Source organism: Rhinichthys klamathensis, unplaced genomic scaffold (assembly GCF_029890125.1).
Source record: "Rhinichthys klamathensis goyatoka isolate OS25496 unplaced genomic scaffold, OSU_Roscu_1.1 h1tg000114l_1, whole genome shotgun sequence".
In the NCBI taxonomy this organism is placed as follows: domain Eukaryota; kingdom Metazoa; phylum Chordata; class Actinopteri; order Cypriniformes; family Leuciscidae; genus Rhinichthys; species Rhinichthys klamathensis.
In genome coordinates, this window is record NW_026606651.1 from 2,901,601 (window position 1) to 2,927,983 (window position 26,383).

The 26,383-nt window shown below is 36.3% G+C and overlaps 2 protein-coding genes across 3 annotated transcripts; one reads left to right on the forward strand and one right to left on the reverse strand.

Annotated features, from left to right (window-relative positions):
- Nucleotides 1–308: 308 nt before the first annotated feature.
- On the reverse strand, nucleotides 309–14,677 carry slc2a11b (solute carrier family 2 member 11b). 2 transcript variants are annotated; one of them, XM_056254777.1, is made up of 12 exons: nucleotides 14,529–14,677; nucleotides 10,767–10,865; nucleotides 9,042–9,202; nucleotides 8,811–8,935; nucleotides 7,475–7,604; nucleotides 6,415–6,563; nucleotides 4,984–5,171; nucleotides 3,846–3,956; nucleotides 3,505–3,606; nucleotides 1,482–1,557; nucleotides 1,196–1,323; nucleotides 309–898 (listed from the first exon to the last, which is right to left on the reverse strand). In XM_056254777.1, the coding sequence occupies exons 1-12, from the start codon at nucleotides 14,580–14,582 to the stop codon at nucleotides 710–712; spliced, it is 1,512 nt and encodes a 503-aa protein (XP_056110752.1). In that variant the 5' UTR covers nucleotides 14,583–14,677; the 3' UTR covers nucleotides 309–709. The 2 variants fall into 2 exon arrangements, with proteins under 2 accessions (XP_056110752.1, XP_056110751.1); XM_056254776.1 differs by lacking the exon at nucleotides 14,529–14,677 and adding an exon at nucleotides 14,066–14,242.
- Nucleotides 14,678–15,851: 1,174 nt separating this feature from the next.
- Nucleotides 15,852–24,797, forward strand: wdr31 (WD repeat domain 31). The gene is made up of 10 exons (XM_056254781.1): nucleotides 15,852–16,086; nucleotides 16,603–16,733; nucleotides 16,825–16,948; nucleotides 18,284–18,358; nucleotides 19,319–19,463; nucleotides 19,551–19,651; nucleotides 20,547–20,614; nucleotides 21,713–21,854; nucleotides 21,944–22,106; nucleotides 24,237–24,797. The coding sequence occupies exons 2-10, from the start codon at nucleotides 16,687–16,689 to the stop codon at nucleotides 24,395–24,397; spliced, it is 1,026 nt and encodes a 341-aa protein (XP_056110756.1). The 5' UTR covers nucleotides 15,852–16,086; nucleotides 16,603–16,686; the 3' UTR covers nucleotides 24,398–24,797.
- The last annotated feature ends 1,586 nt before the right edge of the window (nucleotides 24,798–26,383 follow it).

Consider the following 26,383-nt stretch of genomic DNA (forward strand, 5'->3'; position numbering starts at 1 on the left):
TGTAAAGATAAAAAAAGTTACATGATTTAAGACTGATTCTGAAAAACACATAGCTTTTTGCACACGTGAAAACATTTTGGCTATCAACATTTTTGTTGACATTAAAATTAAGTAAATTCAAGTATGATTCATGTAGTGATTTTTAGAGTTTGTAAAATATCTGATAACTTTAAGATTGTTGAGAATAAAAGATAACTGTGGGAAAAAGACAAAGCATTATGTGTTGTGAGAACATTTTCTTTATTGTCAAAATTTGTACATGTTTAATGCAGTGATTTCATGACTTGTATCTTCCTCACTTACGGTCACAATATTGATCCAGTTTACAGAATTAGAGCAGAAACCTGTATCAAACAAGTAGCCTACAATGATTCTAAATAGTATCGCTGCAGAGAGTTTTATCCATATTCATTTCTTTAAAACACATCCAATATGTAATACTATTGAAAGTCCCTCATTGTGTGACTCTCCTTGATATAAAGACAGTATTCATTTTGAAGGCACATGATTTCGTGCAGTCTGTGTGTGAATAACTGATCACACGCTTGCAAATTACTACATAGTACACTATTACTTGTTCAACAAGTATCTTTATTTCAGATATTTGCTGATCTCACATTTCCATGTATTTTTTGGCACATTTTACACACGCCCTTTCAAATATTAAAATACAGTGCTTTGTGAATGTCGGCCTACTGTATTGTGTGTTTTACATTGGTGTGGACAGTAGAGGGCCCTCAGTACCATTGGCAGCAGTGAGCTTCTTTTTAGAGCGAAACTCACTCTGAATCTCCAGAAATGTCTTGTTCTTGGTCTCTGGGACCACAAAGAAGATGTACGTGGCCACCAAGCAACAGATAACAAGGAAAACAAGGAAGCAGTACTGCTTTAGGCCATTCTGGGAGAGATAAAGAAAAATGTCACACGGTTAAAAACAAAGCCTTTAAATTCACGTTTTTAAATAACTATCATTAAAAAGTAATTAACCCTAATAATTTGACAAAATATGCATGGTAAATAATATGGTCCAGTGTCTTGGACAAACACAGTTCCTTTGTGAAATTGTTAATAATACAATTTTTGGATAACCCATTCTGTACATAATACACAGTGTAGCGCCAAATGTTTGTGTAGACCAGCCCCACTCATCAAAAGGCACTTCTCTAAAAAGAGAGGAAAAGGCATTTGTGTATACCACAATAAATGGGAAGATCATGCCGATGAGGAAGAAAGAGGTCCAATTGATAGAGCCGGAAATCATGTATGCAGCAGGCCGATCGGTTTGGGTAAACATCTCTGTTGTTAAAATGTTTGTCACACCACCTACAGCACAAAGCACATTTATATCACTGATCAAACTAGTGTGTGTTTACACCAGTGTGTGCCAATGCACACAACAATAGTGTAGACAGAATACAGTTTGTATTAAAAGATTACTAATTATGTCATTTTCTGTCTTTCTTTTTTGCTCATTCATTCACCTGGTCCAAGGCCAAAACTGAGGATGAAGGCAAAAACACAGGTCATACTAAGATAGGGAACCCAAGTGCTGGACTCCTGTGAGGGAGAAACAACAAACACACGCCAATAAATTGCAAGAACTCTTTACAATAACTCTATACAAATAAACTTGAATTGAATTGAAAACATTCAATTAAATCTGCATACATATCAATGTTTGAAACAAATATTAAGATCACAAACTTTATGCCATTTTTCAACGTACTTTATCATACAGTATGACTGCAGTTTATTGAGACATTATAGAAATAAAGGTTCCTAATAGAATTGGTTCCACATAAAGTCATAGATTGTTGTTTTGGGCAGCAAATTAAAAAATTGCTAAAATGGATATTTCACCCAAAAAATGTTTTACTCACCCTCATGTCGTTTTAAAACCTTTAAGACTTTCATTCATATTTGAAACACAAATGAAGATCTTTTTGATGAAATCTGAGAGCTTTCTGTCCTAATCCATATGAATTGAGCGGTTTAGTCCAAATTTACTGAAGAGACTCGATTGCTTTATATGATGAACATATTTAATTTAAGCTTTTATTCACATTTAGACATTGATCAGCGAACATAAACAGAAGCTCAACCGAATCTGCTTGACGCTTGACAACAAACCTCATTGGTTCTAGCTGAAGCTCAAACGTGATGCGTAACACGAGAATGAACCTCATTGGTTCTTGTGGAAACTCAAATGTAATGCGTAACATGAGAATGAACCTCATTGGTTCTGGTGGAAACTCAAACGTGATGTGTAACACGAGAATGAACCTCATTGGTTCTGGTGGAAATTCAAACATGATGTGTAACACGAGATTGAACCTCATTGGTTCTTGTGGAAACTCAAACGTGATCCATAACATGAGAATGAACCTCATTGGTTCTCGCACATCAAGCGAACATCCTTGAGCTTCCGATCCTTGAACTCACTGATGTGAGTTTATGAATGTTTATATATGAATTAAAGACTAAATTCTATCTGTTCATTTTATAAAGTGATCTTGCCTTTTCAGAATATTTAGACTAAACCGCTTAATTCATATGGATTAGTTCTACAATCTCAAAAACTTTTTTGAAGCATCAAAGTGTCAGTTGTGTAAATGTCAATGGAGGGACAGAAAGCTCTCAATTTTCATCAAAAATATATCCATTTGTGTTCCAAAGATGAACAAAAGTCTTGCAGGTTTGGAACGACATGAGGGTGAGTAATGATGGCAGAATAAAAAAATTTGGGTGAACTGACCATTTAACATCCATGGAGGAACCTTTGTACCACACAAATGGTTCCTTATGAGAAAGGGTTCTGTATGTAACAGAGGCCAGATAGTAAGAGCTGTGCAAGTAAACCTCACTCCCCTGGCCTCAAGAGTATCACGATGCTGGTTGCGATCTTTACACTCTCAAAATAAATCAACAGCTTGTCACTGGGGTAGTACCCTTAAAAGGGTCATCTTTGTACTTATTTACCCCTAAAATGTTCATAGTAGTACCTTAAGGATACATTACTACCACTAATATGCACCCTTAGGGGATGGATATGGTACAAATTTGTCCTTTTATGGGTACTGCCACATTGACAAACTGTTCTGCATGTTTTTTTTCTGACAGTGTAGTGTCCTTGTTAGTGCTCCCGCCTCCTCTGCCGGTAACACCGAATCCCACTCGTCGCGGTGCGAGTAGAACCAGAGGGGTTACATTTAGATTATTAAAATGTTCTTTACACTAAGAAAATTAGGTCTTTTACAACTTTTCTCTGAAATTGTTCTTCTATGGCATTGCAGCAAAATCCCCTTTTAGAACCTTTATTTTTAAGAGTGTAAAAAAATATTGACATGGTTCACAAAATAAATATATTGAGAAAAACAGCAAATATATAGTAGTATAGTATAGTACAGTATAGTATAGTATAGTATAGTATAGTATAGTATAGTATAGTATAGTATAGTATAGTATAGTATTAGCATATAGAATTTCTTATAGATCACTGTTAACCTGAAAAGTCAGTGCGACGGTGAAACAGACACAACACAGGCTCATGAGAGAGTATCCACCAATAATCAGAGCCCTTCTTCCCAAAGACTCGATCAGAAGACCCTGAAACACACACACACACACACAAAACTCCTGTGTTTGAAAAACCTTTCAACATCGGGTTCATATAATTTTCTAAAATCTCCATGCAACTACTTCTAAAGGCTGAAGCACAATTTGTCAGATCAGCACTGTGTGATTTGTGGGACATGTCTCTGGATCAACAGGCATATGCCAAACAATTTTATGCCAAAAATGCTTTCTGAGATAAACGACTTTGAGCTGGTAAATCCCAGACTTACACAGGTCAGCGCAGTGATGCACTCGCAAGCTCCGGTTCCCACTGTGGCGTACGGAATCTTGTCAGCTGGAATCCCAGCCTGGGTGAACACGTAGTCTGCATAAAAATAAATCTGAAGGGAGAGAAATCTCTATCAACTGGGGTCATAAGGACACATGTGATTTGAACAATGAAAAGTCCCCATGAATTTAAAATTGACCATACTTACTTTGTTTGCCTAAATTGATCGTTTTGTGGTGAACAATTCATCCATGCAAGTCAATCCACACAAAAAAATGTTTTGGCTTCATAATCTTTAATCAAAATCTGAAATTTCCCCTCCCCTCTGCATTGGAGGACCTTCCCTGATGACGTAGGTTTGACGGTTTGGGCGTCTTCTTAACATCCGTAATCACGCCCCTCCAACTGACAGTAGACAGGCTGAATGAAAACACCTACTTTTCTAGATCCAATCAGGTGCTAGTTGGAAAAAAAGCCACGCCCACTATTTTGCCTCATTTAGTATTCCGTTTCTCTCGGAAATACGTCACAACACTGGAGAAAAGTCGTTTGCAACTTCCGGTTCACGGGGACTTTAAAGGAAAAAATTCAGTAATTTTCAATAGGAATCTACCATAGGAAAAAGTTCCTCACGTTCCCCCCAGATTTTTCTGTAAGTTAAAGAATGTGTCTCATATTGTCTACTTTTAAAAGGTCACGTAAACAGCATACATTTTTATGTAGTCTTAAAATTTTTAACAGTATATCTAATTTTGAACATTAAACCTTACAAAACAGTGTCTGAAATGTGCATTTGTACTCTCTCTTGGTGTTTTATCCAATGCAATGACATTTACTTTTTAATAGTGCTTAAATTGTCTATATAATGTGTGGGCCTACTGTACATGGTTCAGCATTGGCTTTGCTTCACTTTCATGCATATTATGAGCTGAGATAAATGTCACACAGATACTTTTTTCAATAATTTGCCTTGATAAAAGATCAGGGTGTAATTCACAGGCCGGTCACATGACATTTTGAAGGGAGGGTGTGTTTTTTTGTTTTAATAGTGCACATATCTGCAGTCAAGGCTGATCATTTTATATTTCAAGCCATTAATGTGAAGCTATTGTCTCTGGGTGTCTGAGCGAGATACACACCGCATTGATGCCGTTGAGTTGCTGGGACGTGTGGATCACTAAGAGGGTCAGAAGCTGCCAGCGAAGACTGCTGTCTTTAAAAAGCTCCCAGGGCTTCTTGGGTTTAATGCCGATCGCACAGTCCCTCTCTCTCTCTATGTCCTCCTTCTCTCCATGGTACTTATCCGGCCCATGGAACCACGTTAGAGCTGAAAGAAAGTGGCAAAGGGCATAGCATTCCTTTACTCACGAGATTCTCTTCTCCTCGCTTCAGTTGTTGGTTACGGCTCAACTGGTTTGATTTATCTTCCTTACAGACAGTGTGTTCACATCATGACAACCGTTCAGGAGGGATCATGTCAATGAGATTTTTCGCTTCGGTATTTAAATGTTTTGATTTTCTGGTTATACACAGCTGAGATGAGAACATCATCTTCACTTCAATGGAATCATGAGTTTAAATGTGTCTTATGACCTTACTTGCCGGCAAAACATGAAAAACAGATCAAAACAAGCAGGAACCAGATACAGTTTTGACCAGTCATTTCCTGACTTGAAAACTTACATGCTGATTTTGTGGTTTGTTTACCTGGTTATTGATCAACTGCTAATATTAATCTTCATCCATTGATTCATAAAAAATAAAATAAAAATCTTCAGTTAAATGCAATACCTGGCAGTATTTTTGAATTATCACATGAAGCACATTGGTAAAGATTGTAGAAAAATGTATTTCATTTTCAATTTCATTCTGATATTTTCTGTAAACTGCTTAATTTGCCATATCACTCCTTATTTAGTGAGATTTTGCTCTTTTTTTTTAAGAAACTAGTACATTTGTTCAGCTCGGATGCATTTAATTGACCAAGAGCGACAATAAAGACATGAATAAAGTTACAAAAGATTTAAGTAAATGTTATTATTTTAAACTTTCTATTCATCACAAAATCTGATTAAGAGAAAGTTCCACAAAAATATTAAGCTGACGATTTCAACATTGAAAATAATAAGAAATGTTTCATGAGCATCAAATCATCACGTGACACTGAAGACGGGAGTAATGATGCTGAAAATTCAGCTTTGATCACAGGAATAAATTACACTATACAATATAATCAAATAAAAAACAGTTATTTTAAATTGTAATAATTTTTCACGATATTACTGCTTTTAATTTAAATAAGTGCAACCTTGGTGAGAATAAGAGACCTCTTTTTTTTTTTTTACAGACTTTTGGTAGTACTATTACTGACCTCAGCAATCCATCAACTGATTCCACAAAAAGTCTATATAATTTGGACAGCACAGAAGACAAATACTCCGAGCTTTATCACTTCCTTTAACAACAAGTAAAAATTTATATTAACGGGTATATATCCAACAACATCGCATTGGCACTAGCACCTTCTTTATTGAAACAATATTGTGTACAGTTATTGAACCAGTCCGTACCTTTTGTGCAGGCGACATCATCCCCACGGTCGATGAGGAGGTAGCGGGGGCTCTCGGGGAACCAGGGCAGAATCAGCAGCTGCAGGATGGCTGGAATACACGTGGTGGACAAGAGTATGGGCCAGTACTCCTCCTTACCTAACAACTCTCTGACAGAGCGAGAGAGAGAGAGAGAGAGAGAGAGAGAGAGAGAGAGAGAGAGAGAGAGAGAGAGAGAGAGAGAGAGAGAGAGAGAGACTTAAAAACCTTTGAGAGAGAGTCTTAAAAATCAACTGCCATGTTGATTTAAATATAATTTAGTAGGCTACAATAAGAGAAATCTTTTGTATGCTATACACTACCGGTTAAATATTTGTTAATTTAATCAAAAATGCCGTAAAAGCAGCAATATTGTGTAATATTATTATTGGAAAAGCTGAATTTCCCCCCAGTCTTCAGTGTATAAGGCTGTTTTTGTGTAACTCTGCCATTATCAGACATTTTGAGTTGAGGAATAATAATAAAAAAAAAAATTGGTAATAAATATTCTAATAAATAAGGTATTTTCTGTAAATGAAAACTTTTCTTTTTTTTTTTTTTTTGATGCTGCATCCACTTTGACTTGTGACAGTATAAAGTCAAAGATTGTTGTATGGGTCAGCAATTAGGTTAGTTTACCCAAAAATTTGACAAGTACAAAGTACTTACATCATATAAAGCGATCAAGTCTCTTCAGAAAATTTTGGACTAAACCGCTCAATTAATGTGGATTAGTTTTACGATCTCTTTATGAAGTTTTTGGAGCATCAAAGTGTCAGTTGCGTAGCTGTCAATGGAGATACAGAGAGATCTCTCAGATTTCATCAAAAATGTCTTCATTTGTGTTCCGAAGATGAACGAAAGTCGTACGGGGTTGAAACGACACAAGGTTGTCTAATTTATGACAGAATTTTCATTTTTTAATGAACTACCCCTTTAAATTTAGTACATTTCAGGGGGGGAAATCAACAGGAGACATATTTAAGACAAATTTTGACCTTCCTCTTATGCTTTATGTGGTGTTAATGCCTTTGTTTCGTACTTGAGGCCAATCACTTGTCCCGTTAAGATCCCCCCGGTGATGAAGATGGAGGTCCCCATGGACATGGCTCCACGCAGAGCTCTAGGTGCGATCTCACCAATATACAGAGGCTGCACACAGATCGCGATACCTGTCATTCAAATGAGATGTCAGTTATGGGATCATAAAATAATGCTCTTAATGTTGTGTAACTTATTTAATTCAATACGCTTCTCATTTATGTTTAGTCATTTAACAGATAGGCTTATCATAAAGGCAACAACAAATTCTATCCAGCAAATCACTTACAGAAATTCCAAACATGCAATGAATACATTTAAACCACTTGCATTTATTTTGGGATTGCTTTGTCTCAGGCCTACGGCTTTTTCACTGATGTGGGAAAATATACTTTTCGCTAAAAAAAATAGCTGATTATTCAGCTATTAAATATTATTATTAAATAGCTGATAATTCAAAAGAAGATATTCTGACTAAATTTCATATTCATGAATGCAAATGTACTAATTAAAAAAACTATTTATGATTTTATGGAGTAAAGCAAACCTGTACATTGATAATATTAGAAACTTTCTAAATTAAAAAATCTATTAAGACTTTAAATATTTGTGAACCTTATAAGGAATTTATTTCAATTTAAATAATTGTATTTAATAACAAACTATTTATTTTCTTTTATATATTTTGACCTTCCCCTTTTATAGATTGCTGTATAACGTTTAATATTTGTATTCATTAAAAAAAAAAACACTACCAGTCAGAAGTGTGGGGTCAGTTAGTAATTTTTAAAAAATGTTATTCTCCAAGACTGCATTTATTTATTTAACAAACAACAATATCGTAAAACATAACAATTTAATATAACCATTTTCTATTTGAATATATTTTAAAATGTAATTTATTCCTGTGATGCAAAGGTGTATTTTTCAGCATCACTGCAGTCTTCAGTGTCACATGATCCTTTAGAAATCATTATAATATGCCGATTTGCTGCTTATGACACAATTCCATCCAATTATTATCAATGTTGCAAACAGTTGTGCTACTTAACATTTTTAAAAACCATTACATGTTTTTTTTTTTCAGGATTCTTTTTTCAGGATTCTAGAAAAATCAAAAGAACAACATTTATTTGAAATATAAATCTTTTGTAACATTATAAATGACATGACTGTCACTTTTGATCAATTTAACTCATCCTTGCTGAATAAAAGTAAATATTTTTTTATTTTATTTTTAAGTTTGAACTATAGTGTATAATGTTAATGTTGATTGAATTAAAAAAAAAGATCAACGTTCACTAATTTTATGTGCTTTAAACCTTGAGATACTGTACCTGCGTTTACTCCTGTCAGGAAGCGTCCGATGATTAAAAGCTCAAAAGTGCTCGAAGGATAACTCAAGCCCATGAAGAAAGCAGCCAGCAGAGCAAATGTGTTGTTAAACAATAGTGTCCCTTTCCTGAAAAAAAGATGGGAAAATGTATCTCAAGGCTGTAACATCCCTAAAAACGTAATTGAATGCATTCTTCAAACACATTCTATACAGTATGTTGTCTTCCGTTCACCTTCCAAATCTAATGGCCAGAGTTCCCCCAACGGACGCTCCCACAAGTCCACCAAGAGTGAATATGGACACAATGGTGGACCAGAGGAGAGTGAGCATCTGTGTGGAGATTTCCGTGTTGTAGCGCTCTGTCCATGTCTGATTAATGAAGTTCTGTACAGACTGATGAAATAACACACAAGCAAATGGAATAAATACTGTCTTACGTGAAAGGAAAGGGTGCATTTAAAGTCGCAGTAAGCGATTTCTGAGAAACACTGCTGTTGATTTTTTTGAAAACAGAAAACAGGCCCGTCCCTTCGTTGCTCCGCCCCCAAAGTTCACGCAAGTATAGATGAATCAGCTGAATCAACAACAGCAGCATTAGTTTTGTGAAACAGCAAATCCAATGTTACTCACGTATTGAGAAAAAACAAAGCAACCTCGGTGTCCATTTTCAGGCTTTCCCTCTCTCTAACATCCCTCCAGTGGTAGGGTTTTCTAATACTATAGGGTAGGCCATTTGTTTTATATATACTTTTTGTTGTATTGGTTGAAAATCTTCACATCCTGATAGCAACTAACTAATAAAACATGAACATATATCTTCAGTGGAAGTCTCAGGACCAAAAAATGTTCATCCAATCATTGCATGCAATCCGAATGCAATGATACGATGTCCTACCCGCCTTGTAATGGTAATTACCTTCTACCCCGAGCTTTTCCTGAATTTATACGTTTCTATGTCAACACTATCAATACTGAAATGAATCTGCTGCAGTCAGGAGGTACAACTAGAGCTCTGTAAGTGGTTTATGTGCATGTTATGTGCTTTGAGACATGAGGTAATTTACCTTTGCAGACTCTCAGACTCAGAACTGTGTGTGTTCATGTGTTTTGAAGGAGGCGTGGCTTTGGAGACGTTCTAAAGGGAGGGTGGGATCCCGGGAGGGTGGGATCCCATGCTTTCAAAGCTAGCTTGCTATTGCTAGCCCGTTCGAATGCCTACGCTACCTTTAACGTGCTTCATCTGACCTTTTCCTCTTTGATAATATCTCAGCCATCTCTCTTTCTATGGTCTTTCAAATGTCCCGGTTGCTCACTCTCCATCATCATGAGTGTATGGTGATCGCTCTGATCCACTTTGTTTTTTCTCCTATGCAAGGACTATGTACAAACGTATATTTTTTATGGCACACACAGATATCTGGCAAATATTCACAAATTTGTTTGTTTGGGTGTTGATTTAGATTTTCATTAGCTTTTCTCAGAAACCACCTACTTCACCTTTAACTTGGATAATAGTAACATGAACAATATTTTATCAAAAAGAATATCTTAGAATGTCAATTGCTAATCTAGGCTAATGTGTGGACATTGTGAAACATGGTTAAAATTGACCCTGAGTTAACAATTAAAAACTGCAAAAAGCCCAAATGTGGGTTTTGGAATCAGTAGGCTACATTTAGTTAAAAAAAATTGCAAAAGTGTGACAGGGAACAAAATTCCCATAACATATTAACTAACTACAGATTTCATGTGACTTTAATCTGATGAGCGACTGCAATAATAACTTATACATCACACACACACACACATACATACATACATAACCAAAGTAAACTCCAAACTCCTCTTAATGTGACGGTATAATGCATATTATACAAAGTCTGCTTTATGTGTAAACACAAACAGGCTTCAGTAAAGTGATGAATAATCGGGTAAAGGCTTGATGCACAGTTCTTACCTTGGTCGGTGCATTTATGATAGAAATATTGTACCCATACTGAAAGGTTCCACCAATGCCAGCAGCCCAGACAGCCAGAAGAAGAGACTTACTGGGAACCTGCAGTTAACACAGTACAAAATGCATGTTCAGATGTGATTTTGATCTAAACTTGCTGTTAACAGCTAATATTTATAGTGGTTAGGAGTAGAGCAGAGTAGAGCAGAGTAGAGCAGAGTAGAGTAGAGTAGAGTAGAGTAGAGTAGAGTAGAGTAGAGTAGAGAGAAAGTAGAGTAGAGAGTAGAGATTGGAGAGAGAGTGTAGAGTAGAGTAGAGTAGAGTAGAGTAGAGTAGAGTAGAGTGAAAGTAGAGTAGAGTAGAGTAGAGTAGAGTAGAGTAGAGTAGAGTGAAAGTAGAGTAGAGTAGAGAGAAAGTAGAGTAGAGTAGAGAGAAAGTAGAGTAGAGTAGAGTAGAGTAGAGAGAGAGTAGAGTAGAGAGAAAGTAGAGTAGAGTAGAGAGAAAGTAGAGTAGAGTAGAGAGAAAGTAGAGTAGAGAGTAGAGAGTAGAGATTAGAGAGAGAGTGTAGAGTAGAGTAGAGTAGAGTAGAGTAGAGTAGAGTAGAGAGAAAGTAGAGTAGAGAGAAAGTAGAGTAGAGTAGAGAGAAAGTAGAGTAGAGTAGAGAAAGAGTAGAGTAGAGTGAAAGTAGAGTAGAGTAGAGAGAAAGTAGAGTAGAGTAGAGAGAAAGTAGAGTAGAGTAGAGAGAAAGTAGAGTAGAGTAGAGAGAAAGTAGAGTAGAGTAGAGTAGAGAGAAAGTAGAGTAGAGTAGAGAGAGAGTAGAGTAGAGAGAAAGTAGAGTAGAGTAGAGAGAAAGTAGAGTAGAGTGGAGTAGAGTAGAGAGAAAGTAGAGTAGAGTAGAGAGAAAGTAGAGTAGAGTAGAGTAGAGAGAGAGTAGAGTAGAGTAGAGAGAAAGTAGAGTAGAGTAGAGAGAAAGTAGAGTAGAGTAGAGTAGAGTAGAGTAGAGTAGAGAGAAGAGTAGAGAGTAGAGAGCAGAGATTAGAGAGAGAGTAGAGTAGAGTAGAGTAGAGTAGAGTAGAGAGAGTAGAGATTAGAGAGAGAGTAGAGTAGAGTAGAGTAGAGAGAGAGTAGAGTAGAGAGAGAGTAGAGAGTAGAGTAAGTAAGTAAAGTCTATTTGTATAACACCTTTTACAGATAAAAATCACAAAGTGCTTCACAGTAGAATGTAATACAATAAAACAAATAAAACAAAAGTACAATACGTGAGAAAGTTTAAAACCAAATAGAAAACATAAAACAAAATCATAACAACCCCACGTCTAACTAAAAGCCTGCTTAAATAGCAGCGTCTTTAGTTGCTTTTTAAAAGCTTCGACAGAATTCACACAACGTAGAGAAGGAGGTAAAGCATTCCACAGCCTAGGTGCCACTGCTTGGAATGAACGATCCCCTCTAGTTTTAAAATGAGTGTGGGGAACCACTAACAACCTCTGACCTGATGACCTCAAACTACGGGTCGGAGTATGGAGCTGTATATCAACCCAGAGATGTAGCGAGGAACTAGACCCTGCAGGGCTCTGAAAGTAAGGACCAGGATTTTAAATTGAATTCTATACTGGACAGGTAACCAGTGAAGTGCTGCTAATACAGGTGAGATATGAGCTCTTTTATTTGTGGGAGTTAAAAGCCTTGCGGCAGAGTTCTGAATGGCTTGGAGACGGTGAAGCTCCTTCTTGTTCAAACAGGTAAAAAGACTGTTGCAGTAATCTAAGCGAGAGGAAATAAAAGCATGAATAATCATTTCTAACTAACCCTTTGACACCAGTATTCTTAATTTGGAAATATTCCTTAGTTGAAAGAAACAGTTTCTGACCAATTGTTTAGAGTGACACCCCAGGGACATCGCAGAATCAAAAACAACACCTAAGCTCCTAAGGCTCGGATGAAAAGACGAGTCTAAGTCAAAAATATGCTGTTTAATCTGAGGAATTTTACTTTCAGGGGCAATAATCAGTGTTTCTGTTTTCTCTGAGTTTAGGAGAAGGAAATTGTCACATAACCACTGTTTAATACTAGTCAAGCAGTTTGTTAAAGAAGACAATTTATGGAACTCAGTTTCCTTGAACGAGCAATACAGTTGAATATCATCTGCAAACAGATGGTAAGATATGTCACTGAACTGACTAATTATCTGTCCTAGAGGAAATATATACAAAAGGAACAAGGTGGGTCCCAAGACAGAACCCTGAGGTACCCCACACGACAACCCTGCAGTTTCAGACATGAATTGATTTACAAAAACACTAAAACTTCTACTCGAAAGATAGGAAGAGCACCATTTTAAAACCAATCCAGACATCCCAACCAGCTCATGGAGTCTATATTTATCATAATATTATGATCAACTGTATCAAATGCAGATGAAAGGTCCAAAAGAACCAAAACTGTGTATTCCTTGGAGTCAGCTGACATAAAAATGTCACTAGAAACTTTAAGTAATGCAGTTTCTGTAGAATGCTTTTTACGGAAACCAGACTGGAATTTGTCAAAAAACTCGTGATTCTCCATGAAATGGACGAGCTGTTCTGCTACAACTTTTTCTAGAATTTTTTACATGAATGGAAGTTTGGATATCGGCCTGTAACACTTGGGTTGTAATGGATCCAAACTGGGCTTTTTAAGTACAGGCTTAACAACAGCATGTTTAAAAAAAAGTATGAACGACACCAGTTAAAAGTGAAGTAATAGAGTAGAGTAGAGTAGACTGTAGAGTAGACTGTAGAGTAGAGTAGAGTGTAGTGTAGTGTAGTGTAGTGTAGTGTAGTGTAGAGTAGAGTAGAGTAGAGTAGAGTAGAGTAGAGTAGAGGAAAACTGCAGTATTGCAACAGCAGCTGAAGAGCTGCAAAAATATACAATAAATATGGTAACACTTCACAATAAAGTCTCATTTGTTAACATTAAACAATATTTTTAAAGCATTTATTAATCTTTGTTAAAATTGTCCATTGTTTGTTCATGTTAGTTCACAGTGCATTAAATAATGTTTATGGTTAAACTAATATGGTTAATGTTAACAAATTGAACTTAGTTGCAAAGTGGTACCAAATATATGCATGTGCAAAAATACAACAAATATACAATAATCTAAAAAAATAATTAATGTAATATGCAAGACACATAAGCACGTCCTGTCCATCACTGTTCATTATGACGAGTGCTGAGTAGTATACTAGTTATAACCTGCTAGTACTGAGTATTTTTAATTATAATACACAATATTATAATAAGAATCATTTCAAGCATACCTTTATTTGTTGAACGGGTTCTTTGAAGTCTTTAAGTAAGGGCTGATATTCCTTTAGCTCTCCGTTGTCTTTGCCCATTTTTGAAACTCGTCCAAAATATTTTAACATTTCGCTTAATATTCCAAACGTCTCTTAATCACGGATTCAGAGTGTCTGAAATATGAACTCATCCTAGGACAGAACTGCTCTCAGAGCTCTAGATGAGCTGCATAACAGATATACTAGCAGAAATACAATCATGCTGTTGTTAGAGCATGAACAGTGAAAATGAATGGGCTCAGAGTTGATTCAGGATGAAATTCCCTTTAGAGCCATGCACAGAGAAGCTCTGTAGGACATCTTTGGGATATTTTTTGTCTTTTCACACATGCATGTCAATTGCGTTTTCCACACTCAGTCCTGTGGATAATGCACTGAGAGCCTTGTGGTGGACCATGAATTCAAAATTCAAATGAAAGCTTACCTTTCTTCTTAAAGTTGTAGACTCTTCTGGCTCGTTCATTTTGAGTTCATTCATTTTTAGCAACTTTAGAATGCTAAAGAAAGGAGTTTATTCCACCATGCCTTCTATAGGTCTCACTGGAAAGATTAACTTTGAAGGGGCGGTAGGTCTGTGTGCAGTCATTAGTGTAATCATAAGCTCAGATGACCACCACTGGGCCATCCTGAGGCGCAAATCTGAATTCTGCATGTAAGATTACAGTCGGATCGTCCTCATTTAAAGATGACTAATAAACTAGTATTTCACGCTATGGGTCTTATATGTGAGAAGAAACACTTATTGAACTATATCAAGCATTGTGTTGTTTGGCCTTTGATCACAAAGAGCACATTGTTGCTGTTTCAGTCAAGTGACCCGCAGAGCCCATAAGCTTCTTTCTGATTCATAAAACTCAAGCAGTTTGGAAGGCTCTGACCATACCGGTATCATCATTTTAAACAATTGTGCGTTTAAAGTCTAGGCATGTATTTCATATAAAAATCATGGAATGATTATCTAAAATGTTTGTGATAGGTGGAAATGTTGTGTTACCTTAACAAACTCAAATCTCGCTCGCCTGGTGTAGACTATAGTCTAAACTGCTCAGTGAAAGTTATATATATATATATATATATATATATATATATATATATATATATATATATATATATATATATATATATATATATATATATATATATATAAAGTAATTTACTTGATTCAAAGTTTAAAATAAAACTTAAAAATTGTTGTGTAAATTTGAGTAAAAGATCTGTGTAGATCAATACACACTGCCGTTATGGATTTTTTTATACATTTTAAATATATATATTCTTGCTGAATGGGGGCACATAATGAGGTAAAATTAGTCTGATTTACATTTTTATATTACATTTACAGATATTATGTGCTTAAACATTTTTTTCTCATTCATAGCATAATATTTTTTGCTTAATTTGAATTAATATGAGATTGCTTTCCACTGACTTAAATATTTTTTTTAATTTCTATAAAAAAACAAACAACTGTAAGGTTTTGAAGACATCTTTGTCGTTTAAATTTTTTAATGTAATATGATATTTCTAAGAGATGTTTCTGTTCCATTGTTGGCGTTTTGTCACTGTTTCCCGTGTTGAACATTTTAAAATAATAATAATAATTTGGAATACATTATTTTATTTTTTTTAGTTTAGTTTCGTTTTCTGTTTATTTACTGGTTGTTTTGTTGTATGTAAATGAATAGTAGTAATTCTTTTATTCAGACAGTCCATGTGACCTGAAGCCCCGCCCCCTGTGTGCTCACGTGATCTCGTGCGCCTGGTAACAGCGAAAGCGTCGCTCACGCTATGGAGATTGAGAAGCTGAACTCGAGGAGCCGCGGAAGATTTACTGCCGAAACGGATCACGATGCGCGATAAATCCTTCGTTCGCGTACTTTCAAATATCTCCGACATCACCCACACACACACATGCGAGGCATTCACAATAACACTGGCACACTGATTGGGAAACCCGGATAATCGTCTTACGGCACGGGACGGTAAGTTTAGTTAGTTCTGTCCTCGCGAACTTCACTGAATTTAAATTGCGTCTACGTATGTCTAATGTAGTTTAATATTAGATGCATGGGTTAAAAGCCGGCGATGTATGTCATGCAGTGCTTGCTGGTTTGCCTTCAAATGAGCAATGCATTGTGGACGGGCACCGACATATAGATATATATATACCTATATGTAAATATCTGCATATTGCTGTTTCATTTCATATGACGGTTTATTGCAGAAGATGTCTACTGGGGATATTGGTTTGGCCAAATATTGCCATATTGCATCTTTCTCGTTACCTAATGCGATGAGGAACTAATGCACTTAATAGGATTCAGGTCGCCCTCCCTGTCTTCCTGTAGCTCTCAGATGCAAGCTGTGCCCATACATAACTGAGTCCAATACATAACTGATTACCAGCTTATGCTAGAGACAACATCAGCATCTGTTCTTGGCAGCTAATGAGGTTGCCAGGGACTGATGAGAAAAAAGAAACTGTGTAATTCTCTCAGATCCCGAGGAGTCTGTAGATGGCTTGCGACGTGGGGAGATGAGAGAGTCCTCCTGATATCAGGTGATTGGACACCCATACAAACATGGGGAAACTACAGAGCAAGTTCCGGCGGCGCTCAGACCTTTACAAGTGAGATATGATGAGCAATAATGATTTGACATATGCTTGTGAGGAGTTTGTGGTCATTGAGGCTCTGTTGTTGTTGTTATCACCTTGACAGGGTCAAAGAGGGGGAGACTGCACTCGTGCCACAGGTAGTGCAGTATGAACCCGCTCACACAGATGCCATCAACTGTGTCGTCAGCCTGACCTCTGACCTCTGCGCGTCAGGGGGGCATGACCAGGTGAGCTGGAGAAGCATTGAATAGGTTTTGAGATTAACGAGTGTGGCGGTGTTGGATGTCAAAGGTGAAGTCATTGCTTCAGCACCCATTGGAAATGCAAAAACAATTGACCTTTCACTGCTTTGCCTTGTTGGTTTAACTGTTGCTGACTGATAATAAAGCCGTTACAACTGAATGGAATGAATTCCAAAGCATTTTCTCTCTTTTTTTTTTTTCTTTTTTTTTTTAAAGGACCTGCTTAATTACACAGTAGTGTTATAAAACTCTGCGGCAAAGTGAACCATAAGTGTAGTCAGTGTTATTGAAAATTAATCTATTAAAAAAAATGTGTATATGTACAAAGTATTTGTTAGCTGAAATAAAATATTAGATGACAATTTAAAACAAACTCAGTTGAAGTTACTAAAACTGAAATAAAAATTATAATAGAAGAGAATAATATAAATATTTACAAAAGTGCATAGTAAAATTACTAAAACTAAAACTGAAAATGAATTAATTAATAATAACGTATAATTAATACTAAAATAACACTGGCGTAAATTAACTAATCGTTAATAATGTACTGTAAACTCTTTAGTTACTATCAATATATAAATGAAATTATATTAACTTACGCTCTTTGTTCTCACATAATAAAAGAATGTGTCAAATCAATCTTTCATTGAAATACACTACTATTAAAAATATTTTTTTTCTTTGAAAGAAATGAATACATTTATTCAGCAAGGACTCATTAAATTGATCAAAAGTAAGTGACAGTAAAGGCATTTATAATGTTACAATAGATTTCTGTTTGTTTTTTTTAAATGCTGTTCTTTTGAACTTTCTTTTCATCACAAAGAATCATTAAAAAAATGCTACTGTATCCACACAGAAAAAAAATAAGCAGCACAACTGTTTTAAACATTGATAATAATCAGAAATGTTTATCGAGCTGCAAATCTTCATATTGGAATGATTTCTGAAGGATCATGTGACACTGAAGACTGAAGTAATGATGCTCAAAATTCAGCTTTACATCACAGGAATAAATGACATTTTAAAATATATACAATTTTCAGAAAATACACCTCTTTGGCATGATACATGATCTGTATCATCCTGTCTTAGTACCTAGCAACCACCTGGAACACCATAGCAACGTCAGACAACATTAAGCATGTAAAAATGTAAATATCTAGCTACATTTGCCGTTCAGGTTGGTGCCACTAGGAATTACATGCTCCACATTTAAGGCTTTACACAAACTGGTAATAATTGTCATAATATCTTGTTCAAAGTTTGATTGAAATATGCATTTTAATTTGATTTGTGTTGTTGTTTTTGGGTCAGGCTGTTGTTGTCTATGACTGGAAGGCTGGAAAACTGTGTAAATCATTTCCGGGCCATAGCAGAGAGATCACAAAGGTAATAAAACTACAGTAAATCTTTCTAATTAGATTTCAGCGAACAAAGTCGGGTTATGCTTTTACTTGTTTTGGAACCATTTGCAATGGTGGAACAAAAATAAACAAAACAGATTTTGTTTAAAGGTACACTATGTAACGTTTGGCCCTCTAGTGGTTAAAAAAGAAAACCGCATGCATTTTGCAGAAGAACATTGTTTTGGTTGTGCTTCAGCTCTGCGTGACTGTGCAGATGAATATGCTTATCATACTGCTCATAAAACATTCACTACTAGACTTAAGAGATATAACCAGTTTAGATGGAAATGATCTCAAGCTGACTATCTGAAGACGTTACTGTATCTTTACCTATTAATAGACACGGTACTTTCTTGAGAATAAATTCCAGCACAGCTACAACAACCATAATCAAAATGAACTTCACAATAGATAATGCTTTACAATAAAAATGGCATCTCTGAAAAGCCAAGCCAATGTTAGTTCTTGTTTCATTATGAGCTCTGTCATGTTCTCTTTTTGCCGGCAGACTCTCCTCTGTTCTGCACTTTTCGGCAACCTTTTTTGTGTGTTGTGAAAACTAACTTATGCCACCACCACACCATACACACGTCAAAGTAGGAGTAACCTTTCTTTATTTACAGATATGACGAGACACACTTGAGTGACGTATGTACGCAATTTCCCACAAAAACCATCCGACAGGTCTAAAATAAACACTTATAATTGGCTTACCAAAGTGAATAATGGTAAGACAAAAACACGTTTTGGAAGAAGGATTGATGATGTATTGACTCATTATGTATTTTTTAAAATCATAATGTATAATTAAAATTTTGTTCATTTTGAACAAAAAAAAGTTACATAGTGTACCTTTATATATTTTGCACACATAGAGATGAAGCAATGAATAAGTGTGTTTTTTTTATATATTTACAGTATAAATCTTTCTGTTTTCCTTTAGTTGTGCTGTCTCAAAGGAAGTTCCTTAATCTTCAGTGCGTCCCGGGATAAGATGGTGCTGATGTGGGATTTGGGTCGAGATACAGAACCCATCCAGGAGTTTTGTGGCCATGAACTCGTAGTTAACGGTGTAGCGGTCTGCCCAGGTGAACAAATGCTCAAATGATAACATGCAACGTGCACAAATTAAACACGATCCTGTACTGTGTTTTTTTTTTTTTTTTGTCTTGTAGATGGCTCAAAGCTGTGCACGGGCTCTCGTGATAACTCCATGTGCCTCTGGGACATTGAGTCGGGAGAATGTCTGCAGAGAAACACCATCTCACGCAACCTGGTTAGAAAAGCCAGTCTTCAAAAATTGACTAATATTTATTTTCTAATATTCTCGTGCATGAATTATCTATTAGTTATACTATGGGGCTGTTGAATGCTTCATTCTGACTGGTTGAGGTGTACAATCATTTTCTAGTAAACGCACAGTTAAAGTAGTTCCAGGCAGGTTTTGATCACATAACAGTTCCATATCACTTCGCCAAATGATTTCAGCATTTTAAAAGGTCCTTACAGCCTATAAAAGCAAATTAATCAAAACCCAGAAAGACCACTGACCAAGCAAATAAATATAACAAACAATCGTATAAAAATGACAAACTATTTCTCATGTTTTTTTTCCGACAGAATTATGTTTCATTGTCTATGGACAGGCTCTCTTTCTCCCGCTCTCTCCAATACAAATGCACACATTCAGCACTGACACACAGACGGAAACATTCACGCGCACGAAAACTTGTTGTTAGCGCTGCCCTGCAACTTAATCAATAACATAGTTCAGCATCTGCAAAACTACATGAGATTTCTCAGTAGCAAGGTAGTAACGTCGCTGTTTTTGAAGCAGTTAAACTTACAGCTTCGCTATTAGTAGAGACGCTGCTGCCGAACACCATTGAGAGGCACAGATGCAGGTAATTCATCTATCAAACTCTCCAATAACTGCATTAGTCTGCATATCAATGGCTCAAGCCTCTGTTACTAGCTCTAAAATGACATTTTGGTATAAGCAACGGAGGTTTGGGATGAGATGTGTAAGAAATAAGATGTGTAAGAAACCCTGACAAATGTCTTGACACATGGTAACCACTTCGCGAACGCATTAACACATGTGCATTATTTGTCTAATAATTGTTAGCCACTGAATATGAATGTGTGTTGTCCTGTTGCCCTCTGTTCAGGTGACACATGTGTGCTGGGTACCAGGAAGCACATCTATTGTCCAAACCTCAGAAGACAAAACTATCAGGTCAGAACATCGTGATATGCCATATGATCCATTACAGTGGTTTACAGTCATTGTTTGCAGAGATGTGTTTCTCTGGAAATATTTACTAAACAAATAACAAGCTGCGCGATTCTTGTATATCATCACAAAATGTAAACTATATCACAAAGCTCTAAATATAAAGCTGGATGTATAGTATATCAATAACCCTTTACAAAAAGTTCCCTTTAGTTAACATAAAATGAACTAATAATGAGCAATTCATTGGTTAGAGTGCTTTTTAATCTTTAGTTAATGTAAGTATTTCAATTTAACTGTTCATTACAAAATACATCTGTGCATTTAAGGTTCCATTAGTTAACTTTAGGTAATGCATTAACTAACAATTAGCAATTCATTAGAGACAGTATTTTTAATCTTTGTTAATTAGTCAGATACAAATGTTCATTGTTAGTTCATGTCCATTAAATATCAACAGATACAACTTTTGATTTGACATGAATCATGTATTAGCAAATGTTGAAATTAACATGAACTAATATTAATAAATGCTTTAGAATTATTTTCATTATACTCATGTAAAGTGATATATAACTATATAGCAAATCTCAACAGCTTGATTTCTTGTATCATCACAAAATGTAAACTCTATTGGGTAACGCATTATTTCAATGGTCCGCTTTAGACATTCTACTAACTATAAGTAACTTTTTTCAACTACATATCAACTGACTCTCATTAGTTTTAGTAGACTGTCTGCTTTATATCTGCTAACTTTATTTTAATGCTCCCTCAACAGACTATAAATAACTTTGCAACTACATGTCAACTTATCCTTCTAATCCTAATTCTAACCTAACAGTCTACTTATACTCTAATGAGTTAGTTGACATGAAGTTGCAAAGTTACTTATAGTTAGTAGAATGTCTAAAGTGGACTATTGAAATAAAGCGTAACCATATATTGTTGCACAGCTCTAATCTGCTAAATACGACTATAATTACAAATCATGATTTTGATGTAGAGCTTCTTTGAAAAAATGTGTGTGTGAAAATATATGCTATATAACTAAAATTGACTTGACTTTGTTCGTGTGTTGATGTTTGTTGTCTGTCTCAGGGTGTGGGATAGTCGTACCTGGCAGGTGACTAACACGTTTCCAGCAAAGCAGTACATTCAGACACACTGTGACATCAGCTCCAACTGTTACCACCTGCTGTCGTCCAGCAACGGTTTCGGTGGGCAGGGTTGCGAGGCCACGGTGAGTGTGTGTGCGGATACTGCCAGGGCACAGCTGTGCATGTGCATACGTTTATCTGTTTGCGTGTTTGTTTATGCGTGTGTGTGTAGCTGTGGGACCTCAGACAGCCCGGCTGTAAGGTGGCCGAATACAGAGGACACCTGCAGACCACAGCGTGCTGCGTGTTTGTGCCTCCCCGTCCCGGGTGTCCTGCCCTCGTGGCGTCCTCATCGTATGACAGCTCAGTCAAAATATGGGATCAGAACACTGCAGGTAACACATACGCACTATTCTGTTTTTTAAACACACAAAGAGGATTAGCCAGTGGGTTAAGACAGCTTCCTGCTTTTGGAAAAAAACGGTCTAAGATGTTTAGGTAGATGAAAAAAAGAAACAGTAAGAGGAAACAAACTCAGCTGGGGAAGCCTATCACCTTTGGCTGGCATATATTTCAATGAATATCAATATTTGAATAAATCCCACATTTTAATTAGCTTAGTAATCATAATAAAAATGATTTAGTATTTAGTTTACATAATGCATTGATGTTCCCTGGTAATTTTATTCTATTTGTATATGTACACATGTCATGTACCTATAAATTTGTCTTTTTTGTTTATATATATACACACATTTATACACATTTGTTTATCTAATTCACATATATCATTATTTTTGTATTCTACTATTTGTGTACCGTTATTGTCTCTGTGTACACAGGAAGCTTCTTCTGTCACCAAAACAAACATAATTGGCAATAAAGTTCTTTCTAAGTATAAAGTCTTAGAATAATTAAATGTATTTAATTACAATACTGTTCAACGGTTTGGGATTATTAAGATGTTTTTTTTTTTTTTTAAGAAATTCACTCTTTTATTTAGCCTGGGAAAACCCAGACAACTTCCGGCAAATTTAGATTTGCTCTGAAAGTTAGTCTGGCAAAGAGCTCATTCAAGCCCATTTCCAATCCGTCGAAATCGAGGCACCAATCAGGGGTGCGTTTCCCGAAAGCATCGTTAGCCAACTATGGTCGCAATTTGGTCGCAATTCCCATTGAACTCTATTGGTAACGACGGAACTTGCGACCATGGTTGGCTAACGATGCTTTCGGGAAACGCACCCCAGAAACGTTGGGGCGGGCTTTACACGATGACGACAGCGCTGGGATTTTGAAGCAGATTTTGTAGCCTACATTACAAAGATGGATGCCGCCGTCGAACATCACTCGTTCGAATCAGCTATCGCGTCTGTTTTAAGCGATTTGAACGTTTCCTTTTTGTTAAAAACCGAGCAAAGAACAACACTCGGTTTCTCCGCCGCTCTGCATACGTCATCTCCTTCATCGCTCGGATTGGTTTTAGGTCTATCCGCGACGTCCGTTGGTGACGCCCCTCTGGAAATGATTTGTCTATGCTGCTTTGCCAGACCATAACTCCGTTACAACTGAGAATGGTCTGGTTTTAACAAGGCTAACTTTTATTCAGAAAGGATGCATTAAATTGACCAAAAGTTACAGTAAAGATATTTAAAATATGTATACATTTCAAATAAATGCTGTTTTGAACTTTTTGAACTTCAGGATTTTCATGACTTGTGGAATTTGAATGCAAACGGTTCCCGGTTTTACAAAATATATATATTTATTAAACAACACTAGCTATGTTTCCATCCATAGTTGCGAATTGAACTTATTCGCAGAATTGGAATGACATATAAATCGTTTGCGAATAAGCAGCGTTTCCATCCCATGTGTTCAAGAGACAAAAAACGTCACTTTCCGGGAAACTTGTGCAAAATATCTGTAATAAAATGGAAGTTGCTGCAATCGGGGAAACCACTGTGGCTCATTTTTTGCGTCTCACAGCGAGCGCAGACGAAACGTTGTCGTGTTATCTTGCATTCGGATGCTGATGTTTTGGGAACGCAACCATGCGAGACGCTTCTGGAAGAGGATTAAAAAAATCATTTTGATGACAGACTTTGGCTCAGGCATTTCAGAATGACCAAACCAACGTTTGACATGCTGTGCGATGAAATTGGTCCACTGGTTAGTCCGCTGTTGAGCCTTTTGTTGAGCTTTCGAGGGATTCATTCAGTAAATGTGTTTTCATCATAGTTTATTCTTATAAGATAAAACATTTATCCATCTCACTATGTGCATTTTTAGAGTTTATGCGTAGAGTTTTAGAGTTTTTTTTTTTTGATATCCCAAATGTGCATAAAAATAGGTGGTTGGAAACATAGCTACTGTCAAAGGCAACAGTAAACGCATTACATTTAGTGTATGTCATGCTTTTTCGGCAACAAATAGCTTTTCCTAAAAACGTCTGGCCGGAATAATCACAAAAAAATGAGTCCGATCCACATGGTTTGATTCTTGTCTCCTCCATATTCTCTCTTCAGCATGTTTGTACACGTTAACGCTGGACGGTTCAGGGCCGTTGGTGTCTCTGGCTCCGTGTGACTCCAGCAGTCTCCTGTGTGCCAGTTTTAACACAGGACTGCACCAGCTGCATCTGGATCAGGCAACAGTGCCCAGCCTCGCTGAAGTGGCTCGCTTCTGACTTCCATCTGGACCACCTGGAAGATAAAACCAACAACTTTAATAACTGGAACTCCTGGAAATCAAAATGTACACTACGTTGACAAAAGTACGTGGACACCCTATTCTAAACAGCTTGGACATTTCAGCTACATCTGTTACTGACAGGAGCATAAAATCAAGCATGCAATCTGCTCGTGTCTAAATGGGAGCAAATCCCTGCATCCATGTTCCAACATTGTCCACATGTTTTTGACCATGTAGTGTATGACCACTTGACTACATGAACCATTAAAGGATGTAAAAACGTAATCAACTTCCCTGAAGGAAAGAGACTGGGTCGCTGTAAAACTCCCTACCGGCAGGGATGATTTACCGTATGGGAATTTTTCTCCATTTCCAAATACAACTATGAAATAAGATAGGTGCTGTTTTGTCTGTCTGTTGTGTGTGTGTGTGTATGTGTGTGTGTGTGTGTGTGTGTGTGTGTGTTAGTTATTGTGTTATTGTGTAAAAGAATATAGGCAATAAAATGCCACTCCACTTCTGCTTGGTTGCTGAATATGCTTGAATATGTTGTTTGAGTCCAGGGGTGTAAAGTACTGGAGTAATTGTACTTCATTATATTCTAAAGAATTATTTTAGGAAATGTATGTTACTTTGACTACTGTTGCAATAGAATACTTGCAAAAATCATACTTCCTACAATTTACTTTAGACCTTCAAAATACAAACATATTTTGCATTATCATGGTTTAAATCATTCTTATTATTTTGCTTATTGAGCTAACAAATAATTTTCTTTTAATTGAAACATCCAAATCCATTCCATTGTGAAATATGATTGGCCACAACAACATGTAACATTGCAAAGAATCTGATTAGTCCATTTGGATTATAACCACCATTTATAGGCAGGATTAACTAAAATGAGATAGGCCAACTTGACTTGAGACAGGTTTCAGAATATACATTTTGCTTTAAGTTCTGTGTGTACTCAGCCTTTGTTTTTAGTAATTAAATTAGAAAAAATAAAAGGGTTGGGTTAGAGTTTGGCTTATATCACAATCTTAAACCTTGCAATCTTGGTAGCACTTTATTTTACGGTCCTGTTACCTATGTGTATACCGGTACTATACTTATTATAGTAAATACAATAACTGGGTACTAACCCTGAACCTACCCTGAAACCTGACCTTAACCCATGTAGTTACCTTACATTACCCAGTACTTTCTTATGTAAGTACACATAAGTGCACATACTGTGTAATGGCGATCTAATATAGACGCTGGGCCAGACCTTGAGTACAATTTCTCTACTTTTACACCCCTGTTGGAGACCTTTTATTTGCACTAGGTAATGGCTAATGGGTCAAAATGGTTCACTGCTAAAGTCATGCAGAAAGTAGCATAGACGGATATAAAATCTCAGGCTCTCTCTCTCTCTTTCTCATACACTCATATTCACAGTTACATATACACAGACTCAGGGTTTGGCATGAGCTAGAAACTGAATCATTTTTTTTACAGAGAAGCTGCTAGTTTACATACACACACATTTAAACATTTATGTAAACATTCAGCTCTTGTATTTCCTGAAGCCGGTTATGAGATGATTTGATCAATTAAATACAAAAACAGTAGATCTCAATATTCTTCCAGAGACATCATGTGGCCAGACAATGGAGAATGTGAAGTCAATGAAAATCAGTGATGCAATGTGTTTTTGTTGTTGTTGTTTAATAATTTTCCTTTAATATTACTACTAGTTCTAGTATAAAAAGAACATTGCAGCTTCTTCCAGCTAATACTGTCTTGCCAACACCGGCCGTGTTGATTCCTTATGGATTTACAAATGTCCTTGTTTTGATTTTTTTTTTTTTTTCACAAACATTCAACCAAAGAGTTTTTGTTTTATGTATTCTTTTATTTGTACATAATGCACTGTGGTCCCAAAGTATTTTTACACTTAAATCACACTTAAAACTGCCTGAATGTCATTGCCTTA